The sequence below is a fragment of the Rhinoraja longicauda genome, chromosome 6, assembly GCF_053455715.1.
Source record: "Rhinoraja longicauda isolate Sanriku21f chromosome 6, sRhiLon1.1, whole genome shotgun sequence".
NCBI classification, from domain to species: Eukaryota; Metazoa; Chordata; class Chondrichthyes; order Rajiformes; family Arhynchobatidae; genus Rhinoraja; species Rhinoraja longicauda.
The window spans coordinates 55,458,964-55,483,567 of record NC_135958.1 but is presented as its reverse complement, the minus strand read 5'-3'; the positions used below and the strand labels follow the sequence as shown (position 1 = coordinate 55,483,567).

Sequence of the window (24,604 nt, the reverse complement as noted above, 5' to 3'; positions counted from 1 at the left end):
AATGGGTGATGTTTCAGTTGTTTCAGGCTGAGAACCTTCCGACTGAGAGTCAGGGGAGAGGGAAACTGGAGATATGGAAGGGTACAAAGAGAATGTAAGGTGTGAAAATGACAGATCAAAGTAGATGGTGTTCAAGGAAATGTAGAGTGGTTCTTTGTTGGCAATGGGGAAGATGACAACGAGGCATCCAAACAGTAAAATTAATCAGGAGGACAGTGAAACTAGTCGGAGAACTAGGATGGGGAGGGACGGGGAGAGAGAGGGAATGCAAGGGTTACTTCCACCTAGGCCTACGTCATCTCCCAGTTGCTAAGCACTTTAACTCCCCCTCCCATTCCAATACTGACCTTTCTGTCCTGGGTCTCCTCCATTGTCAGAGTGAGGCCCAAGACAAATTGGAGGAACAGCACCTCATATTTTGCATGGGCAGCTTCCACCCCAGTGGTCTGACATTGGTTTCTCTAACTTCAAGTAACCCTTGCTTTCCCTCTCTCTCTCTGTCCCTCCCCTACCCTAGTTCTCTGACTAGTTTCACTGTCCTGATTAATTTTACTGTTTGTGTGTCTTCTTGTCACCTTCCCCCAGCTAACAATAAACCATTCTTACATTTCCTTACCCTCGTCTGCTTTGATCTGTTGTTTTCACACCTTACCCCTCCATATCTCTAGACTCCCTCTTCCCTGACTCTCAGTCTGAAGAAGGGTCTCGACCTGAAACGTTACCCATTCCTTCTCCCCAGAGACGCTGCCAGCTGAGTTACTCCGGCATTTTGTGTCCATCTTAGGAAAAACCGGAAAAATCTCCTTCCTAAAGGAAAGATGTTAGTGAATGACAAGGGCTGTTATGGTAATCAAATAGTTTTTATGGCTACCAAGCCCCTTTGATCACCCTCTCTACCTGTAATGCCACCTTCATGGTGGAATACACATTGGAATACACATTTGAATATGTTTCAGCTTTGAAATGATTGCCATGGTATTTTAGGAGAAAGTTGTACCTTTTAAAATGGGTGTTGGTGAAGGATTTGCTGTGAATGCAATTTAAATGGAGCAGGCAGAGCCTCACACGACAATGAATCACCGTGAGAAGACATGGAGACTGGACACTGGTAGTACAAGAGATTTAGTAGTTAATTGTCACATCTCTGGGGTAATGAAATTAGTTGACAATCTACCAGTCCCACGCTCTAAATTTCAATGAATGAAAATCAGTGAATGAGTGAACACTGTAGTTGATTAATTAAAATGCATTAAGATTAAACACTACTTTAATGGGTTGGTAAATCTGTTTGTTCTATGCAATGCCAGTCAAGCAGTGTGCGATCAATCAATCTCAATGAAATAAAGGCTACAACTGATGCACTTCAGTTCTATTGGGACTTCACGCGGGGTTCGCTGTTCTGTGAAGTGTCTATTATTCCATCAGCTTATTGATCTATCACATTAAAATTCAATAAACCAATGTGTTGGAACATTCATCCAATACCCACTGCCGTGCTTTCTATTGCATCTCCTCTGTAAAGACAGCACTGTGGAAAAAATAATGACGATTGAAACCCGTGACTATTGCGTCTAGGGCAGCACGGTGGCGCAGCAGTAGAGTTGCTGCCTCATAGCGCCAGAGACCCGGGTTCGATCCTGACCACGGACACTATCTGTACGGAGTTTGTACGCTCTCCCCATGACCAGGTGGGTTTTCCCCAGGAGCTCCGGTTTCCTCCCACGCTCCAAAGACATACAGGTTTGTAGGTTAATAGGATTATGTAAATTATAAATTGCCCCTCGTGTGTAGGATAGTGCTAGTATACGGGGTGCTCGGAACCGACTCAGTGCGCAGAAGGGCCTGTGTCTATGCTGTATTACTGAAGTCTAAAGAAAGTGTTTGGGAGGTAGAAGAGTGGCTACTGGTTTACGCAAGTCTCAGGATGCCTATGTTTAACTCTTCTCGTTGGGCAGTGTTGCAAACAGAGTACAATTTACAGACAGCAAAAACAATCAGTGTGAAGAAGTGTCCCAACCCTTATCCATGTTCTCCGGTGATGTTGCCTGAAACTGCTGAGTTACTCCAGCACTTTGGATTTTGCTCAAGATTCCAGCATCTGCAGTTTCTTACGTCTCCACTTGACTGCTCTGCTGCAAAACATCGTGAAAGTATGACACACAGTGCTAGAGTAACTCAGCAGATCAGGCAGCATCGATGGAGACATTGTAGACATTCACGATGTTTTGCAGCAGAGCAGTCAAGTGGAGACGTATCTTTCTTCAGACTGCAAGACTCTGGCAAGGTTCCCGACTTGAAATGTTACTTATCCATGTTCTCCAGAGATCCTGCTTGACCCATTGGGTTACTCCAGCACTTTGGGTGTTTTTTGTTGTTGTAAACCAGCATCTGCAGTTTCTTGTTTCTACTCCTCACAGTTTCTTGTTTCTACTCCTCACAGCTTGGCCACTTTGAAGAAGTTCCCTGCCTCTCTCACTGCTCCACCTCTGTCATCCCTGTTGCCCTCCTGGTCTTGCACCCATACTTGTCAGGCTTTGGCCCACCCCAACGTCTTTTGCAGCTTTCTATCCCCTACTACAATCAGTCTGAAGGAGGGTCCCGACCTGAGACATTGCCTGTTCAGTCCCCCCAGAGATGCTGTCTGATCCACAGCACTTACTGCAGCACTTTGTGTTTTTTGCTCCAAATCTGGACTGCATTGTGCACAGAATGGAACTGGAGGAAGCTGCCACTGTCCTGTGGACTGAGACGTTTATGGAAATAAAATGATTTGCTTTGTATTTTTACCCAACCTTTTTCTGCAGCAGAGCATTTCCAAGCACTCCACAATAAAAAGAAAGACATTTAGCCATTTAAACAGCTAATGCAAATACCACAGTGGCACAGTGTTCAGGTTACTGCCTGACAGCACCAGAGACTCAGGTTCGATCCTGACCATGGGCGCTGTCTGCACGGAGTTTGTATGTTCTCCCTGTGACCTGGGTTTACTCTGGATGCTCCGGTTTCCTCCCACATTCCAAAGATGTTCAGGTTTGTAGGTTAATTGGCTTCTGTAAATTGTCCCTAGTGTTAGGATATAACTAGTGTACCTGTGTTCGCTGATTGGAGTGGACTCGATGAGCTGAAGGGCCCGTTTCCACACTATATCTCTAAACTCAACTAAAAGTCTGATCGGCAAGAGAGTTTTTGAAGAAAAATCATGTTTACATCGAAACATAGAAAAATAGGTGCTGGAGAAGGCCATTTGGCCCTTCGAGCCAGCACCGCTATTCAATATGATCATGGCTGATCATCCAAAATCAGTACCCCATTCCTGCTTTTTCCCCATATCCCTTGATTCTGTTAGCCCTAAGAGCTAAATCTAACTCTCTCTTGAAAACATCCAGTGAATTGGCCTCCACTGCCTTCTGTGGCAGAGAATTCCACAGATTCACAACTCTCTGTGAAGAGGTTTTTCCTCATCTCAGTCCTAAATGGCCTACCCCTTATTCTTAAACTGTGACCCTTGGTTCTGGACTCCCCCTACATCGGGAACATTTTTCCTGCATCTAGTCTGTCCAATCCTTTAAGAATTTTCTGTGTAAGTCATAGGAGAAAAATTAGGCCATTCAACCAAATGAGTCCACCCCACAGCTGATTTAGCCATGTGACATTTCTGAGAATCTTCCACAGTGGCGCAGCTGGTAGAGCTGCTGCCTCACAGCGCCAAAGACCCAGGTTCAATCCTGAAGTCGGGACTAATTCAAAGAGAGAAAGAGATTTATACAAAGAATTTGAGAGAGTGCCTTCGCCACTGAAGTCATTGTTGTTGAGCGTAGGGGAAGTAAATTTGGACTTGATCAAGAGCCAAGAACTGGAGCAGCACAGGAGCTAAAGGAGAATTAAGTGCAACTAAGGGGTGACGTGTTATACACAAGTATTCTCACTGTTGAGAGAAATGAATAGAAGAAACAAAACTGTAAGGAGGGGAATTCCAGTTTGAATGTTTACCTGGATCAGAGACCCTCCAGTACTTCCAGCATGTGGACTGGACTTTGGACTTTTTCTTTTGTAAATGGCGCCAAAATATGGGGACGTGTGCGAGAATTTCACTGTGCAGTGCATACGAGGCAATAAAGAACAAGTGAACTGTGGTTATGGAAGTTTGACTTCTATAATCATAAGTTCGAGGAGCAGAATTATGCCATTTGGCCCATCAAGTCTACTTCACCATTCAATCTTTCCCTCTCAGCCCCATTCTCCTGCCTTCACCCCATAACTCCTGACACTAATCAAGAATCCGCCAATGTAGGCCTTAAAATACCCAACGACTTGGCCTCCACTGCCATCTGTGGCATGACCTGTTCCTTCAACCTATCCTTAAATTGTTGACATATCAAGATTGATGACATACTTGCTTGAAGGCGTAAAACAATCTGACAATATGACAGGCCCATGAAAGAAGGACTGCATCATCTAATGTGTAGGATGGAACTGCAGATGCTGGTTTAAACCAAAGATTGACATGAAAAGCTGGAGTAACTTAGCCGGTCAGAGAGCATCAGGTCATAAGTGATAGGAGTAGAATTGGGCCATTCGGCCCATCAAGTCTACTCCGCCATTCAATCATGGCTGATCCATCTCTCCTTCCTCACCCTATTCTCTTGCCTTCTCCCCATAACTTCGGAGAGAAGGAATAGGTGACGTTTCTTCCTCCACACCCATACCTGCCTAAGCAGTGTGGGTGTGGAGGAAGAATACAGAGCAAACCAGATTTACAAGTAAGATAAAACTGTTCGTACTGGATAATTTATTTGCAGGTGTATGCAGTGTAACCAGAAATGGGTAGAAGGAAATTAGAAAGATGTAGAATTCAATTTAGTTTAGAGATAAGGCATAGAAACAGGCCTTCAGCTCATCAAGTCCACGCCGACCATCGATCACCTGTACACTAGTTGTAAGTTACCCCACTTTTGCATCCACACCCGACACACTAGGAGCAATCTACAGAAGCCAATTAACCGACAAACCCGCAGGTGTTTGGGATGTAGGAGGAAACTGGAGCACCTGGAGAAAACCCACGAGGTCACAGGGAGGGTGGAGAAACTCTGCACAGTCAGCACCCCGTAGTCAGGAACAAAACGTGGTGCTGTATGGCAGCATCTCTGGTAGTCAGGAACAAAACCTGGTGCTGTAGGGCAGCATCTCTGGTAGTCAGGAACAAAACGTGGTGCTGTATGGCAGCATCTCTGGTAGTCAGGAACAAAACGTGGTGCTGTATAGCAGCATCTCTGGTAGTCAGGAACAAAACGTGGTGCTGTATAGCAGCATCTCTGGTAGTCAGGAACAAAACCTGGTGCTGTATAGCAGCATCTCTGGTAGTCAGGAACAAAACGTGGTGCTGTTTGGCAGCATCTCTGTGCTACTGTGGAAAAAGCTCAGAAAATGGCATGGATTAAAGACATTTATTTTTGGGTAGATTTTGAATCAAATGAATTTCTTTTATGGGGGGGGTGGATCAGGGGGAGTATTTAGACAAATTTGTTTTGCATTGCAAGCAGGGATATAGATGGCTGCTATTAAGGATCTGCAAACAACACTCCCGTGATATGAAGCTATTTTACTTTCCCTTTGATTCCCCACAGCCACACTTAGTGTGGGACTCTTGAGGTGAATAAACAATGTATGTGGCCTGTACAGTGAAAGGACATTTCTGAGGTGTTACTGCCTGTCTCAAAAAATATTCCTAGTATTGTTTCTTTATCCCCGCTGGTCAGATTAGTTGACTTCCTGTTGCGTCTACGGCTCAATCATCAAACTCTGATTGAGTGGACCTTGGAGATCTTGGTGGTCCTCATCAGTGCGATTCTGCTGTGGGAAATAAAGGGATCTGTTTGCAGGAGTACGGGCTGAGGGACCCACTGAAGCTCGGTGCAGTCAACGTCAAGGCTCTGTGGGGGAGGACCACAGTCTAGGGTCCTTCCACTGCTGGACATTGTGGTGCAGGGTGTGGTGGAGACGCCCCTCAAATGAGGGAAGGGATATCACCCCATGGGGCCACATGAGTGGCAAGTGTGCGGGGATAAATATATTCCTGTGGACACGACCAAATACAGAGCGAAAGAATGTATGTACAGCCCCTGAGAACGTCGGAAGAGTTTTTGCACCGTTCTTATTTTGTATATATTTTTAATTCTGAATTAAGTTTATTTTGATTTTTTTTAAATGCTATACAGACGGGTAGTAACAAGACAGCCCAGGCTTGGTGGCTTTTTAGCAGGAATGTTTGTGAGAATGTCTTTAGAGGAGATGGGTTTACCAGTAATAATGGCTTTAAGCGCGTATGGCAGAGGAATGGAAACACAAGGATCTGTAGATGCTGGAATCTTCAGCAACAGGCAAAGTGCCGGTGGAGCTCAGAGGGTCAGGCATGAAACATAGAAACATAGAAAGTTGCTGCAGGAGGAGGCCATTTGGCCCTTTGAGCCAGCTCCGCCATTCATTGTGATCATGGCTGACCATCCACAATCAGTAACCCGTGCCTTGCCTTCTCCCCGTATCCCTTGATTCTGCTAGCCCCATAGAGCTCTATCTAACTCTATTTTAAATTCATCCAGTGAATTGGCCTCCACCGCCGTCTGTGGCAGAGAATTCCACAAAGTCACAGCTCTCCGGGTGAAAAAGTTTTTCCTCATCTCAGTTTTAAATGGCCTCTGGACTCTGGGCGTCGTGGGGAAGGCGCTGAGCTGGCTGGGGAGAGGAGTTGGGATGGGGCTGCCGAGGGCTGCTGCTGCCGCCTTTCCCCTTGGCCCACCTCAGGCTCGCGGTTACTCGATCAGGCCCAGGCCCAGGCTCCGGTTGCTTCCCCCGGCACCAGGCCTGGCTCTCCTGCCCCCAAGGGACAGGCGGCCAAGCCCTGCTCAACGGGCCCCAACTGCGCAGGCGCGAACGCATTTGTTTAGCACACGCGCAGATGCGGCGGCCATCTTACGTAAGTACCAGATCAATGGAGCCCCAACTGCGCATGCGCGGTTTTTTAAACTTTAAAATGTGAATAACTTAACAAATATAACATCAATTTCAATGAAACTTCTTCCATAGGACCAAGGGACGATGGTGAGTAAGGTGGGCCTAAAATTATTGCGCTATCGTGTACCATTTTGGCTGTAGTTCAGGAACAAGCGAACAAACGAGTTTTAGTATATAGATGTAGAAGTTGGTAGCGCAATTAGCAACCTCTTCAGTTTATGGCACTGTTGGCATTCTATGGAGTAAATTGATAATCAATAACTGTCAGCATAATTTTCCAGACCAAGGAGATGGAATGAAAATGAATCGGCAATGAATTCCCGTGGGAAATATGAAATGTGAGCAGGACCGGTGGAAAAGGACTGAATTAATGTTCCAGAAAAAATTAGATTACAGATTGTCTTCCATTGGTCAGAGTATTGATTACAGGAGTCGAGATGTAATTTTACAACTGTCTAAGACACTGGTAAGGCTGGATTTGGAGCGCTGTATATCATTCTGGTTGCTCTTCTTAGGAAGGATGTCATTAAATTTGAAAGGCTCAGAATAGTTTACAAAAATGATACCTGGAAGGTTAGAGTTATAAGAAGAGGCTGAATAGTTTAGTTTAGAGATACAGCGTGGAAACAGGCCCTTCTGCACACCGAGTCCGTGCCGACCAGCGATTACCCAGTACACTAGCACTATCCGAGGAACAATTTACAATTTTACCGAGGCCAATTAACCAACAAACATGCACGTCTTTGGAGTGTGGGAGGAAACCGGAGCACCCGGAGAAAACCCATGCGGTCACAGGGAAAGCGTACAAACTCCGTACAGGCAGTGCCCGTAGTCAGGATCGAACCTGGATCTCTGGCGCTGTAAGGTAGCAACTCTACCGCTGCGTCATCGTGCCACCCCACAAAACAATAGTTCTTTTAGACGGACACAAAAAGCTGGAGTAACTCATTGGGTCAGTCAGCACCTCTGGAGAATGGGAACAGGTGAGATTTCTGGTCGAGAAGAAGGGTCTTGCAATTAAACAAAATCAAATTTAATGCAATTTGACATAACTTTACCTTGACTCAATACATGCTAGTTTGATCTAGGAGTGCAGGTACATAGTGAAATGAAAGTGGCACGCAGGAAGATAGAGTGGCCAAAAAGGCTTTTGGCACATTGGCCTTCATCAGTCAGAGTATTGAGTATAGATGTTGGGAGATCATGTTGCATTTGTATAAAACATTGGTGATGCAGTATTTAGAGTATCGTGTTCAGTTCTGGACATTATGTTATAGGAAAGATGTTGTCAAGCTGGAAAGGGCGCGGAGAAGATTTACGAGGATGTTGCCAGGACTCAAGGGCCTGAGCTAGAGGGAGAGGTTGAGCCGGCTGGGTTTCTATTCATTGGAGTGCAGGAGGATGAGGGGTGATCTTAGAGAAGTGTACAAAATCATGATAGATCTCGCAGAGACTTTTGCGCAAAGTAGTGGAAAGGAGAACCAGAGGGCATAAGATTTAAAAGGGACCTGAGGGGTAACTTTTTCACACAAAAGATGGTGGCTGTATGGAATAAGCTGACAGAGGAGGTAGTTGAGGCAGACACTATTGCAAAGTCTAAGAAACATTTAGACAGGTACATGATAGGACAGGTTTAGAGGGATATGGGCCAAACGCAGGCAAGTGGGACCAGTGTACAGGGGACATGTTGGTCGGTGTGGGCAAGTTGGACCGAAGGGCCTGTTTCCACACTCTGGACTCTGTGACTCTAATTTAATGTAATGCAATGCTTCAAATTGTCTGTATTCAGTCAGCATTAATCTACAAGCTAGGCTAGAACTTTTCTCCCTGGAGCACAGGAAGCTGATGGGTGATCTTATGGAGGTTTATAACGTCACGAGGGGCATAGGTAAGGCATTTTCCCCAGGGTAGGGTGTAAGTTTATGCTGAGGGAGGAACATTTTATAAGGGACTTGAGGGGTAGCTGTTTCACACAGAGGGGTGGTGTGTATATGGAACGAGCTGTCAAAGGAGTGGTGGAGGCAGGTGCAATCACTGCACCTAAAAGACACTTGAATAGATACATGGATAGGAGTGATTTGGAGGGATATGGGCAATAACCAAATGTGACGAGCTCTGCTTTGCTACTTGGTCGGCTTGAACGAACTGGGCTGGAGCCGGTTTCTCTGCTGTACAATTCTGTGTCTATGACTGGAAGATAGGGAGCAATGACGGGTCGGGCAAAATTATGAACGTGTTTGACCGCAGAATTTACCCTGGAATGGAGAAATGCTGTTTGACATGTGCGGAGCGAGCATTAATTTGTGTTCACTGTTTGAAATGAAGGATCCACTGTAATAATTTCTTACTCAGAGCATAATGATTCGTAGGTGTACTCAAAGATTTATTCGTTACTCCCAAGAGATCAGGCCCGGGGATGTAAATTAATCTTGAGAATTCCTCGCCACAGACAGGTGAATGCAAAGCCTGGTTTCAGCATGAGACCAACTCTCTGAGGGCAACAAGCTTCCTATATTGTTCTGTACAATCGTATGTGGTTCAGATTCCGAGTGTCTTTGGGCTCGTTCTGTTTCTATGCCATTAAATCTTACCCATTTTGTTGGATTTTGGGTCTCTTTGCCCTCCAGTGCTCAGATGAAACATATTTAGCAGCAGAAATTTGTGTTGTAAATTTTTATTTTTTTTTAAGTTGAAATTCAGATGAAGTTGAGCGCAGGAGATTAATCATCGGTTGTATTCATGTTTTGCAAAAGCACCTTAATAATAATGAGACGGAGGAGTGACTTCGTAGACTCGTCAACTGTAAAAAGAATAGCAGTGAGGGTACAATCATGTGAAAATGGAAATGTATTTATTAGACTGCCCTCGGTGACAATTAGTGTAGAAATGAAGCTAATGGTACAAATTAATAATATTTAAGTCTCCTGTCGGAATGGCTGTATTCAATGTATAAACTTGTGGCCATCAATCTATGTAGGGGCCACAGTTTAAGAATAAGGGGTAGGCCATTTAGAACGGAGATGAGGAAGAACTTTTTCAGTCAGAGAGTGGTGAAGGTGTGGAATTCTCTGCCTCAGAAGGCAGTGGAGGCCAGTTCGTTGGATGCTTTCAAGAGAGAGCTGGATAATATTGTCTATTATGGACAACCATGGTTCCTGAGGTCATCTGTTGCCGGCCCTGATTTGTTCAGGCCTTTTCTCACCTCCAGTTTATTCACAGCCCCCCCTCCCCCCCTCTCCACCTCCACTCTCAGTGTGAAGAAGGGTTCTGACCCGAAACGTCACCTATTCTTCTTCTCCAGAGATGCTGTCTGACCCGCTGAGTTACTCCAGCGATTTGTGCCGATCTTTGCCATCAATCTATCTTTTGTTTGAAATGTACATTGAGAACAATATGCCGCCATACTGATGCAAAACAATACATGAATGCAAAACTAGTGGACAAAGATAAAATGGGATGAAAAGGTTTAGGTTTATTATTGTCATGTGTACCAAGGCACAGTGAAAAAAGCTTTGTTTTGCATGCTTTCCCAACATCAGATATACTACACATAAATACAATCAAGTCAAACTCAAGTACAATAGATAGAGCAACGATGAAGATACAGGGTACAGAATATAGTTCTCAGCATCATAGTGCATCAGTTCCAAAGACCTGATTCAAGGACCAATGCAACATCAGTTACGGTGATTGGAACATTCACTGCCATATAGCCAACTTTAATCAACAATGCAATTCTATGAGAAAAATATTACTTGGCTATTTTGATTTCAAATTTGTCTTAATCATTCCATTTTAAATAAATTAAGGGTGGCACCGTGCCACAGCGGTAGAGTTGCTGCCTCACATTGCCAGTGACCCGGGTTCGATCCTGACTATGGGTGCTGTCCGTACGGAGTTTGTACGTTTTCCTTATGACCGCGTGGGTTTTCTCCAGGTGCCCCGGTTTCCTCCTACTCTACGAAGACATACAGGTTTGTAGGTTATTTGGCTATTGTATAAGTGTAAATTGTAACATTGCCCCTAGTGTGTAGAATAGTGAAAAATACAGGATGATTACTGGTCTGCACAGACTCAATGGGCCGAAGGGCCTGTTTCCAAGCTGTATCCTGAAGTCTCAAGTCTTAAATAAATTAATAATTATGTTTATGCTAAGCAGCTTCACTGTTTTGACTTGGCAATTGAATTTGTGTTGTGCAATCCCAAAATAGATTTTAAATTGAATATTTTAAATCGGGTTTTATAGTGGTAATTACAAAAACACAAATCTAAAGATAACGGTGGTATGCAAACATGCTCTCTGCAGTATTGCTTTCTGTCATTATTGGCTTCCAAATTAATTTCTGTTTGAAATATTCTCTCTCGGGATAATTTACCGCAATGGAACCAACTTCTGGCCTGGAAATTTGAGTCATTTGTTTTTTGAATAAAAGCGTAGATTTTGGCCCAGACTAATGTCGTTCAGGTACTTCTCAATTGAAAAGCAAATTGTTTTACAACTAAGGCATGCCATCCAATTTTGTACTTGACGTGAAAATCCATAGCTCGACGGCAGGAAAAAAAACCTCTGTGTTTCTGTACATCTCTGTTGACCTATCGAATGTGATCGTGCTGTTTGTAGACGTTTTACTCATTTGCTGAGCTATCCCTTCCAGTTGACTTGCAGCTTCAACCGAGATGCAGGCAATCTTGCCAAGTTATATTGGCAGTAGGGTCTCCTGCTTTAATGCTGGACCTACACATATTGAACTGAACAGCAGAGCAACATGGCTTACGTTGTCTTGCAGGAAAAACAGTCGCCTCTGTTCTATTTATATTTTCTCCCCCTATCTGCAAATATTGTTTCCCCCATCCTTCACAATCTTCTTATTCTTATTGACCGACATTGGATCCTTTTACATTAGCTGTGCACAGTCAGGCCAAGGGAGTTTAGAAATAAGGAACTGCAAATGTTGGTTTACCGAGGAAAGGCACTAAATGCTGGAGTAACTCAGCGGGTCAGGCGGCATCTCTGGAGAGAAGGAATGGGTGACGTTTCGGGTCGAGACCCTTATTCAGAATTTAGTTGTGTTTCGAGATACAATATATAGAAACAGATCTTTTGCTTCACCGAGTCCACGCCAACCATCGATCGCCGGCTTACACTAGGTCTGTGCTATCTCACCTTTGCGTGCACTCCCGACACACTAAGGGCAACTTTACTGTGGCCAATTAACCTAACAACCTCCAAATCTTTGGAATTGTATATTAAACTGCAACTTTTAGTTTTTGGAAACTGTTTGAAGAAGTCTGAAAAATGAAGCTAGTCTGATTAAAAAGCACAATGGCTCAACTGACAGAGCTGCTGTCTCACAGTGCCAGAGATCCAGGTTCGATCCTGACCTCAGGTGCTGTCTGTGTGGAGTTTGCACGTTCTTCCTGTGACGGTGCGAGTTTTCTCCCATAGACGTGTGGATTTTGAGATTAATTGGGCTCTGTAAATTGCTCCTTGTGTGTTGGGAATGGATGCAGAAGTGTGATTGGTTTAATGTCATTTAAAGATACAGCGCGGAAGCCGGCCCTTCGGCCCACTGAGTCCATGCCAACCAGCAATCACCCCGTCCACCAGCACTGTCCCACACTAGGGACTATTCGCAATCTTTACAGAAGCCAATTAACCTACAAACCTGTACGCCTTTGGAGTGTGGGAGGATACTGGATCACCCGAGGGAAACCCACACGGTGGCTGGAAGAACGTACAGACTGCACCCGTCAGGATCGAACCCAGGTCTCTGGCGCTGTAAAAGGCAGCAGGTGTGCCACCATGCCGCCCAATAACATGGTAACCTAGAATTTGTGTGAGAGGGTGTAATCAATGGCCAGCAGGGACTCAGTGGGCTGAAGGGCCTGCTTCCATGCTGTATCTTTCAATTAATCAATCAAGAATAGCAAAAGTACAGGCTGCTTTTATTTTCAGAACAGCCAAGTCACAATGTCTGTCAGTCATTGAGCACTGTGAGACTGCACTTTATTATTGTCATATGTTATAACAAATTTCACATTCTATTTTGGAGAGATGTTTTATCACTTGTATTGTAATTATTTCCTGCGTTATGCTGCTTCTTTTCAGAACACCTCGCAGTGAAATGATGTTATGACAGTAAAGATTATAGGAACCACTTTGTGTGAAACATGACTCATCTAGATTTCCTCAACTACTCACTTGAGAATTGCCTATAAAGAAGCATGTGTTATTAGTTGTGACATGCCTTAATGTCCCATTATAATCTAACTGCAGGCCTCAAAACTGTAAGAAAACGGACTTGTTTGTAACAAGGTTTGGATTTTTTAGCAGTGCATTCGTTCCTTCCAATCTGTGTACTGCTTTCAGCGATGGTGAATGCAAAGAATGCATTCCAAATTTCGGGGGAATTCAAGTCCTCCTTTAGGGATTGGCTGCATCTCTGGAGAGAAGGAATGGGTGACGTTTCGGGTCCGAAAGTCACTCATTCCTTTTCTCCAGAGATGCTGCCTGTCCCGCTGAGTTACTCCAGCATTTTGTGTCTACCTTCGATTTAAACCAGCATCTGCAGTTCTTTCCTACTCCTTTAGGGATTGACTGATTAAAAGAAACAGCATATAAACAGGCCGTTCGACCCACAAGTCCATGGCGACTATCAATCACCTGTTCACACTTGTCTGAAGAAAGATCTCAACCCGAAATGTCACCCATCCGTTCTCTCCAGAGATGCTGCCTGTCATGCTGAGTTACTCCAGCTTTTTGTGTCTATCTTCGGTTTAAACCAGCATCTGCAGTTCCTTCCTACACTAGTTCTATGTTATCCCTCTCTCTCTCCTCTATTCTCCACAAATTGGGGCAATTTGTAGAAGCCAAATCACCTGCAAATCTGCAATTGTTTGCGACGTGGGAAGAAACTGGAGCACGCGGAGAAAATCCACGCGGGCAAAAGGAGAACGTGCAAACTCCACATAGATAGCACCTGAGCTGGGATGGAACCTGGGTCTCTGGCGCTGTGAAGCAGCAGCTCCACCAGCTGCGCCACCGTGCCGCGCTGTACTCTTTGAGATTGGTGAAAGTTTTGGCTTGTGAGGTTCAAAATAATCCCTTAAATTGAATCATAATATACCATTGGTAAATACCGAAAAATACCATTTATTTTGATGTGACCGTTGTAAAGAAAAAGTCAATATATAGATCTACTGTTTATATTCTTCAGTTCATTTCACTCCACTCATTTCAGCCCTGCCGTGGGGAAAAAGATACAGGAGCCTGAAAACTGTGACATCCAGGATCAGGAACAGATTCTTCCCGACAGCCTTCAGGCCATTGAACAATACAACCTCCGAATACACACGCGAATACACACGCACAGACACACACGCACGAACACACACTCACACTTATATAATTTAATTGTTCTGTTTGGGACCTCTGACAATAAAACACTCGACTCTTGAGCCTTGTTCAATGGACACAGGAAGTCCTTTGAGAATTGTATCAACCTGCAGCTTAATGAGTTAGTGGATGACAGATGGAACCACTTCAATAAATAGACCAATAATTGCCTGCATCAATGTACTGGCCTTAATATATCCAAAGGCACTTCAAAGCAGTGGTGAATCAATCAATTTGACAGTACATCAAAAAGAAGATATTTTGAAGGGCTGTTAGAGAAGCACTTTAATAGGGGTGGCACGGTGGCGCGCAGTGGTAGAGTTGCTGCCTACAGCAAATGCAGCGCCGGAGACTCGGGTTCGATTCCAACTACGGGTGCTGTCTGTACGGAGTTTGTACGTTCTCCCCGTGACCTGCGTGGGTTTTCTCCGAGATCTTCAGTTTCCTCCCACACTCCAAAGACGTATGGGTTTGTAGGTTAATTGACTTGGTAAATGTAAAAATTGTCCCTAGCGTGAGTATGATAGTGTTTCCAGGCAGGCTCAGATAATAGACACATGTGGCGGACATCTTAGAGATTCTTACAAACATCTAATGAAAACTAGAACCTAAACTTGAAATGATAAGTGGGAGGTTTGTGTCAAGATCTCCCTCACCAAGGGCATGGTCTGCATTTGAACAATGCATGTGGACAATGTTCAAATAGTCACTGTTCCACACCAAACACATTCTGAGTCTAAAGAAGAGTCCCAACCCGAAACATCGTCAATCCATTCCCTCCACTGATGCTGCCTGACACATTGAATTACTCCAGCTCTTTGCATTTTACTCAAGATCCCAGCATCTGCAGTTCCTTGTGTCTCCATTCTGATGATATGTTGAAGTTAATTCTAATGGCACCAACCTAGAAAGTTGTAGAGAAAAAGGATTTAAGAGATCTTGATCATGAAGATAAAAAGCCTTAAGTAAGTCTGAAGAAGGGTCTCGACCCAAAACGTCACCCATTCCTTCTCTCCCGAGATGCTGCCCGACCTGCTGAGTTACTCCAGCATTTTGTGAATATATGGGTTACCTTATCTCTACAAGATGATCCTGCAATGTCAGGTAATTTTGCACAGTGGTCTAGTGGTAGAGTTGCTGCCTAACAGTGCCACAGAACCGGGTTTGATCCTGACTACAGGTCCTGCCCGTATGGAGTTCGTACGCTCTCCCTGTGATGCCGTGGGTATTCTCCGGGTGCTCCAGTTTTCTCCCACACTACAAAGACATACAGGTTTGCAGGTTAATTAGAATCAGTAAAATTGTAAATTGCCCCCAAGTGTTTAGGATAGTGCTCGTGTACAGAGTGATGGCTGGTTGGCGCAGGTGCGGTGAGCTGAGAGGCCTGTTTCTACACTGTATCTCTAAAGTCTAAAGAGATACTTGGGGCCAGATGGTGCTTGATGTGGTTCCGCCAGATCTGGTGATAGATTGCTGAACTAATTATGGCCAAATGTCCTCGAGTCTAGGGAAATTATTGGCAGCAGGGGCAGAGATGAAACAGCAGTTGATTCAATAAGATGCTTCCAAAATATCATTTTGAGATGCGGATCAATTGGGAGGAACAGTGGGAAGTTTGTGTGTTGCATAAGTTGAATAGCTGTCGCCAAAGATACATGGCTCTCGTCATCTATAGGATTTACCTAGGTTTCTTTTCAGTTGTACAGGTCCACCACCAATTTTCCGGCACACTTGGGTTCCAGAGCCCTTCTGGATTATCCGTTCTGCTGGACCAACAGAGGTCATTGCCAACATGAGGAGTCCAATGGTCCCAGAACGATCCGCCTAGGCTGCCCTGGGGCCAAGATACCGGCCTGCAAAGTCGGCCTTGAAAGTTGGCTATGGAGACGGATCTGCCGGCTCCGGCCAGTCCGGAGCTCCAGGGCCCTGGCCCAGGAGGGGATAAATTCCACCCGCCGACCGGCCGCAGAAGTCGGCGATGTGAACGGATCTGCCGGCTTAGGCCGGGCTGGAGTCCCAGAGCCCTGGTTGCAGGGGATAAATTTGACCCGCCGATCGGCACGGGAAGTCTTGATGAGGTTGTGTTCGGCCGACTCACCCCGCCCAGGCACCACATTTCTGGGGTGACTTTATGGGGTCATTTTGTCCGGATTAGAGGAGGTGCCGGACCACCAGTTTAAAAAAAAAATTTTTTTTGGAGATACAGCGTGGAAACAGGCCCTTCGGCCCACCGAGTCCGCGCCGCCCAGCGATCCCCGCACATTAACACTATCCTACACACACTAGGGACAATTTTTACATTTACCCAGTCAATTAACCAACATACCTGTAGGTCTTTGGAGTGTGGGAGGAAACCGAAGATCTCGGAGAAAACCCACGCAGGTCCCAGGGAGAACGTACAAACTCCATACAGACAGCGCCCGTAGTCAGGATCGAACCTGAGTCTCCGGCGCTGCATTCGCTGTAAGGCAGCAACTCTATCGCTGCGCCACCAGTTGCTGGACAATCAGTGGTGGACCTGTATTTGGATGCAGTACTGCCTTTATTTTTCTATTCTTTCAACAGATTATCAAGAGAACGCTTTATTAATTCATGTTGTTGATGAGTGTGCACAACTCAAGATCGTGCAACTATGATTCTGCAATATGGTTCAGAGCTGTTGAATTTTATTTCATGTGCATTCTGTCATTTAACTTTTATTAACTGTTGGCTTTTGCTTTTTTCCATTAGATCATCTCTGACTTGCCCTCACTGCCTTAGACAGAGCAACACGTTTGACCCCTTTTTGTGCATCTCCTTGCCCATTCCCCTTCGCCAAACCAGGTACGTGCACACACATCATTTTTAATGCAGTTACCTGTTCCTGTGAATATTTGCTTGTGTTTCCAAGGGTTGGGCAAAATCTACATTATCTGGCAACGGACCCTTGCATTTTCCCATTGATTATTCCATGTTATTTATAGCTGATACCATGCCTGTTGATTTTGAAGAGAAATGTTGCCTTTATTATTAGTGTAGTTCTAATGCAATAGGATTAGTGACTTGATGCCCTCAAGCTCGTCCATCGAGTAGGATGGACTTCATAGTGTGGATCAGCTGGGTGTTTGGTTTTAAGTTCAGTTTAGTTTAGAGATACAACGTGGAAACAGGTCCTTCGGCTGACTGGGTCCATGATGACCATCGATCACCCGTTCACATTAGTTCCATGTTATCCCCCTTTCTCCTCCACCCCCTACACACACCAGGGGCAATTTACAGAACCCATGTAAACCTCCCACAACTTTGCGATGTGGGAGGAAACCGGAGCACCCGGAAAAAGACACTGGGAGAACGTGCAAACTCCACGCCGACAGCACCTGAAGTCAGGATCAAACCAGGGTCCTTGGCTCAGTGAGGCGGCAGCTCCACCAGCTGCGTGATTATGCTGCTCAATATCGTACCTTACTGATTTTGTACACGTTAATTTCTTTATAACCACAAACCAGGGAAGCACTGACTTCTTGCAGCAGAAAATGCTGAGGGCATTTCCTTTACAGTCAAATCATCCCCCAAATAAAACATAAATGTCCTACAAAGCTCTTTGAGCATCAAGCTATTTTTAAAAAAAACAACACATTCTAAAGTTTAAATACATAAAAGGAAATGATATTAGTTGGGAAACTACTTCTATTGACTGAATTATTCCCCCAAACTATTGAGGTGTTGGAAGCTCAAGGTGGAGCATGTGTAAATGAAGGCTCCTCTGGAACAGTGCAGAGCAAGAAGTCACTTAACAGTCTGAAAACTGATCACCATGTATCAGCGTTTATTGATCTCTCAACGTGCTTATGTATAAGGAAGGTCGACTCAAAGTGCTGGAGTAGCTCAGACTGGTTTAATCTGATGAAGGGTTCCGACCCGAAACGTCACCTATTCCTTTTCTCCAGAGATGCTGCATGAGCCGCTGAGTTACTCTGCCATTTTATGTCTGCCTTTGGTATAAACCAGCATCTGCAGTTCCTTCCTGTGCACATGTATATGGATGCGTCTCTTTGTAAAGTTTGTGATGGGGCCTAGAGCCAAGTTCTTGAATACATTGATGGTAAATCAGTGGATCAGGAGGACTGAGAGTAAATGCGTTTTTATTTTCGATTGAAATCTATAGTTTTTCATTTAGCCACTAGAAATTTCTTAACAGTGAGAAAGTAAAATAAATTTTCAGTTAATTAGTTGTCTGTTCATTTCCTTCAATATCGCAGGGTGATATATCATTAGTTTAGTCACAGTTCTGTTTTTCAAGACAGCAAATCATTTGTGCATTATTGAGATAGAAGACTGGTTAATTAATGTTGGTCATTGCACTGAGTGAATTCCTGCTTTTTTATCATTGTTGCAATGAGAGCTTTCACAGGAACACAGTGAATTTTAGTATTCGTTTAGTTTCAAGACACAGCACGGAAACAGGCCCTTCGGCCTACCAAGTCACTAGCACTACCACCGACACTGGGGACAATTTGCAATTTTTATCAAAGCCAATTCACCTACAAACCTGCATGCCTTTGGAGTGTGGGAGGAAGTGGAATCGATATGGGTAGAGCTACGAAACACTAAGGGGCAGAAAACGCTAGTGGGAGTTGTGTACAGGCCACCTAACAGCAGTAGTGAGGTTGGGGATGGCATCAAGCAGGAAATTAGAAATGCGTGCACTAAAGGTGCAGCAGTTATAATGGGTGACTTCAATCTACATATAGATTGGGTGAACCAAACTGGCAGGGGTGCTGAGGAAGAGGATTTCTTGGAATGTTTGAGAGATGGTTTTCTAAACCAACATGTCGAGGAACCAACGAGAGAACAGGTCATTCTAGACTGGGTATTAAGTAATGAGGAAGGGTTAGTTAGCAGTCTTGTTGTGCGAGGCCCCTTGGGCAAGAGTGATCATAATATGGTATTCTTCATTAGGGTAGAGAGTGACAAAGTCAATACAGAAACAAGTGTTCTGAACTTAAAGAAAGGTAACTTTGAGGGTATGAGGCGTGAATTGTCCAAGATAGACTGGCGATTGATGCTGAAAGGGTTGACGGTGGACATGCAATGGAAGGCATTTAAAGGTCGCATGGATGAACTACAACAAGTGTTCATCCCAGTTTGGCAAAAGAACAAACCAGGAAAGGTAGTGCATCCGTGGCTAACAAGGGAAATCAAGGATAGTATTAAAACAAAAGATGAAGCATACAGATTAGCCAGAAAAAGTAGCATACCAGAGGACTGGGAGAAATTCAGAGTCCAGCAGAGGAAAGGCAAAGGGCTTAATTAGGAAAGGGAAAATAGATTATGAGGGGAAAACTGGCAAGGAACATAAAAACTGACTGCAAAAGCTTTTATAGATATGTCAAGAGAAAAAGATTAGTTAAGACAAATGTAGGTCCCTTGCAGTCGGAAACAGGTGAATTGATCATAGGGAACAAGGAGATGGCAGACCAATTGAACAAATACTTTGGTTCTGTCTTCACTAAGGAAGACATAAACCATCTGCCGGAAATAGCGGGGGACCGGGGGTCTAATGAGATGGAGGAACTGAGGGAAATCCAGGTTAGTCGGGAAGTGGTGTTAGGTAAATTAAATGGATTAAAGGCAGATAAATCCCCAGGGCCAGATAGGCTGCATCCCAGAGTGCTTAAGGAAGTAGCCTCAGAAATAGTGGATGCATTAGTGATAATTTTTCAAAACTCTTTAAATTCTGGAGTAGTTCCTGAGGACTGGAGGGTAGCTAATGTAACCCCACTTTTTAAAAAGGGAGGGAGAGAGAAAACGGGGAATTATAGACCAGTTAGCCTAACATCGGTAGTGGGGAAAATGCTAGAGTCAGTTATTAAAGATGTGATAGCATCACATTTGGAAAGTGGTGAAATCATCGGACAAAGTCAGCATGGATTTACCAAAGGCAAATCATGTCTGACGAATCTTATAGAATTTTTCGAGGATGTAACTAGTAGAGTGGATAAGGGAGAACCAGTCGATGTGTTATATCTGGACTTTCAGAAGGTCTTCGACAAGGTCCCACATAGGAGATTGGTGTACAAACTTAAAGCACACGGTATTGAGGGTTCAGTGTTGAGGTGGATAGAAAATTGGTTGGCGGACAGGAAGCAAAGAGTAGGAATAAACGGGTCCTTTTCGGAATGGCAGGCAGTGACTAGTGGGATACCGCAAGGCTCAGTGCTGGGACCCCAGTTATTTACAGTGTATATTAATGATTTGGACGAGGGAATTGAATGCAACATCTCTAAGTTTGCGGATGACACGAAGCTGGGTGGCAGTGTTAGCTGCGAGGTGGATGCTAGGAGGCTGCAGAGTGACTTGGATAGATTAGGCGAGTGGGCAAATGCATGGCAGATGCAATATAATGTGGATAAGTGTGAGGTTATCCACTTTGGCGGCAAGAACAGGAAAGCAGAGTATTACCTGAATGGTGACCGATTGGGAGAAGGGGAGATGCAACGTGACCTGGGTGTCATGGTGCACCAGTCATTGAAAGCAAACATGCAGGTGCAGCAGGCAGTGAAGAAAGCGAATGGTAGGTTGGCATTCATAGCAAGAGGATTTGAGTTTAGGAGCAGGGAGGTTCTGCTGCAGTTGTACAGGGCCTTGGTGAGACCGCACCTGGAGTATTGTGTGCAGTTTTGGTCTCCTAACCTGAGGAAAGACGTTCTTGCCTTAGAGGGAGTACAGAGAAGGTTCACCAGATTAATCCCTGGGATGGCGGGACTTTCATATGAGGAAAGACTGGATAGACTGGGCTTGTACTCGCTGGAATTTAGAAGACTGAGGGGGGATCTTATAGAAACATATAAAATTCTTAAGGGGTTGGAGAGGCTAGATGCGGGAAGATTGTTCCCGATGTTGGGGGAGTCCAGAACCAGGGGTCACAGCTTAAGGATAAGGGCCGAGATGAGAAAACATTTCTTCACACAGAGAGTGGTGAGTCTGTGGAATTCTCTGCCACAGAATGTAGTTGAGGCCAGTTCATTGGCTATATTTAAGAGGGAGTTAGATGTGGCCCTTTTTGCTAAAGGGATCAGGGGGTATGGAGAGAAGGCAGGTACAGGCTACTGAGCTGGATGATCAGCCATGATCATATTGAATGGCGGTGCAGGCTCGAAGGGCCGAATGGCCTACTCCTGCACCTATTTTCTATGTTTCTATGTTTCTATGAAACTGGAGCACCCGGAGAAAACCCACGTGGTCATGGGGAGAACATACAAACTCTGTTGTGACAGAACCCATAGTTAGGTCGATCTTAAATCTCTTCCCTCTCACTTAATCTGTGGCCCCTCGCTTTAAGCCTGCACCCTCTGATTATAAAAACATCTTGTATTAATCCGGTTTTGTTTTGGAATTTTGCCACGTCCGCAGTTGTCGGGCACCATCAGCATTAGATTATGAACTCAATTCCTTCAGTATCTTTGACCGAGTTTAACCCTTAGATCAGCTGACCCATTAGATAGGGGGTAACAGCCGAACCAAGCTGTCATAAGAAAGCACGAACCTGTGAATGGGAACTCAAAACCAACTTCTACATGTCGGGATAAGTGGCATATGTTTAGAATGTAACAGTGTGCTTCCACAGATTGCTGCATTAACAGTTGCTTTCTCTGTCTCTTCAAGTACCACTGCAATGCAGCTCATTGTGCGAGTCCCAAGGGCACTTGTGCTATTTCATTCATGTTACAGTGCCTATTTGCTGAATGTGATACTTGACTAAAATACAGGTTCAATCAATTCAGTGTCTTTTATTTTGGACCATTAGTGCAGGGCTGAGAGGCAAAGAACTGTCGGAGCTATAGGAGTAATTAAAGAAAGTACAAAATTCATCTCCAGTTAGAAGTGCTAAATTCACTGGGCTAAAAATTGCGCTATTGTCTTTTAGTGGAATTAAAACAGCTATTATCTGGTTGGTCATACTATCACTGTCTGTGAAACTGCATTCTTAGGTTTCCTATAGTAGCTTAGTTTAGTTTTGTTTATTATTGTCACGTGTACTGAGGTACAGTGAAAAGCTTTTGTTTGTGTGCTATCCAATCAAAAAAGACAATGCATGAATATAATCAAGCCATCCGCAGTGCACAGGTAAAGGATAAAGGGGACAACATTTAGTGCAAAGATATAGACAATAGACAATAGACAATAGGTGCAGGAGTAGGCCATTCGGCCCTTCGAGCCAGCACCGCCATTCAATGTGATCATGGCTGATCATTCTCAATCAGTACCCCGTTCCTGCTTTCTCCCCATACCCCCTGACTCCGCTATCCTTAAGAGCTCTATCTAGCTCTCTCTTGAATGTATTCAGAGAATTGGCCTCCACTGCCCTCTGAGGCAGAGAATTCCACAGATTCACAACTCTCTGACTAAAAAAGTTTCTCCTCATCTCTGTTCTAAATGGCCTACCCCTTATTCTTAAACTGTGGCCCCTGGTTCTGGACTCCCCCAACATTGGGAACATGTTTCCTGCCTCTAACATGTCCAACCCCTTAATAATCTTATACGTTTCGATAAGATCCCCTCTCATCCTTCTAAATTCCAGTGTATACAAACCTAGTCGCTCCAGTCTTTCAACATATGACAGTCCCACCATTCCGGGAATTAACCTAGTAAACCTACGCTGCACGCCCTCAATAGCATTGAAGTCCAAGAAAGTCATATTATAGATAGTTCAAAGGTCTTCAGTGAGGTAGATGGGAAGTCTGGACTGCAGTATAAAAGATGAGAGGACTAATCAGTTGCCCGATAACAGCTGGGGGATGTCGATGGTTGGAGAAATAGCAGATAATGATGAGCCAGAGTGCAGGAGGGAGATATAAAAAAATATGTATGCATCTGTATGTGCATTTTTGTACAGTTGTGAAATTGAAAATCTCACTGAAGACAGCAGTTTCAATCGAAAGTAAAACTCTGATCGTCCGTAACCCAGGGGACTTTGGTGGTACCAGGTACAGGATCCTGTTTTTGTCTTTTCTGTCTGAGCACATATAACCGATGGAGGCAGCACAGTAATCAGATTATGGAGGCACGGCGGAGCTGCTGCCTTACAGCGCCGGAGACCCGGGTTCGATCCTGACCACGGGTGCTGTCTGTACGGATTTTGTCCGTTCTCCCCGTGATCGCGTGGGCTTTCTCCGGGTGCTCCAGTTTCTTCCCACACTCCAAAGAAGTACAGGTTTATAGACAATAGACAATAGGTGCAGGAGGAGGCCATTCGGCCCTTCGAGCCAGCACCGCCATTCAATGTGATCATGGCTGATCATTCTCAATCAGTACCCCGTTCCTGCCTTCTCCCCATACCCCCTGACTCCGCTATCCTTAAGAGCTCTATCTAGCTCACTCTTGAATGCATTCAGAGAATTTGCCTCCACTGCCTTCTGAGGCAGAGAATTCCACAGATTCACTGACTGAAAAAGTTCTTCCTCATCTCAGTTCTAAATGGCCTTCGCCTTATTCTTAAACTGTGGCCCTTTGTTCTGGACTCCCCCAACATTGGGAACATGTTTCCTGCCTCTAACGTGTCCAACCCCTTAATAATCTTATACGTTTCGATAAGATCTCCTCTCATCCTTCTAAATAAAGGTTTGTAGGTTAATCAGCTTTGGTAAAGATTGTAAATTGTCCCTAGTGTGTAGGACAGGTCTAGTGTACGGTGATCGCTGGTCGGTGCGGACTCGGTGGACCCAGGATCCGTGCTGCATCTTTAACCTAAATCAAACTAAACTAAACTGCAGATGCTGGAACTGTGAACGAAAAATAAAAGGCTGCAGGAACTCTGTGGGTCAGGCAGCATCTATAGAGGGAACTGACAGGTGATGTTTTGACTGAATCACCATCTGTCCAGTGCTCCTTAGATGCTACCTGACCCACTGAGTTCCTGTACCCTTTTGTTTCTTGGTGGCGCCAGACTTGGGCTACTGGATGTTATGCATATAAAGACCAAATATGCTTATTTCACCTTTTTTGTTAAACTTGTTACATGGGGGTACAATACATTCTACACAAACCTAGTGAGTGTAAAACCCTATCTATCCCCCTCATTATTTTATAGACCTCTATAAAATCCCTCCCTCAGCCTCCAGTTCTACAAGGAATAAAGTCCTAGCCTGCCCAATCTCTCCCCTAGCTCATGCCCATGATTCCTGGCATCATACTCGTAAATCTTCTCTGCACCCAAACCAG

At 44.6% G+C, this 24,604-nt stretch overlaps 1 protein-coding gene across 1 annotated transcript in view; it reads left to right on the top strand.

Moving 5' to 3' along the window:
• The window catches only part of LOC144594474 (ubiquitin carboxyl-terminal hydrolase 43-like), a 391,904-nt gene that overhangs the window by 138,562 nt on the left and 228,738 nt on the right, over nucleotides 1–24,604 (top strand). Inside the window, exon 4 of the mRNA XM_078400997.1 lies at nucleotides 17,135–17,227. Coding sequence (XP_078257123.1) covers nucleotides 17,135–17,227 — 93 coding nt within the window. The remainder of the gene's footprint in view (nucleotides 1–17,134; nucleotides 17,228–24,604) is intronic.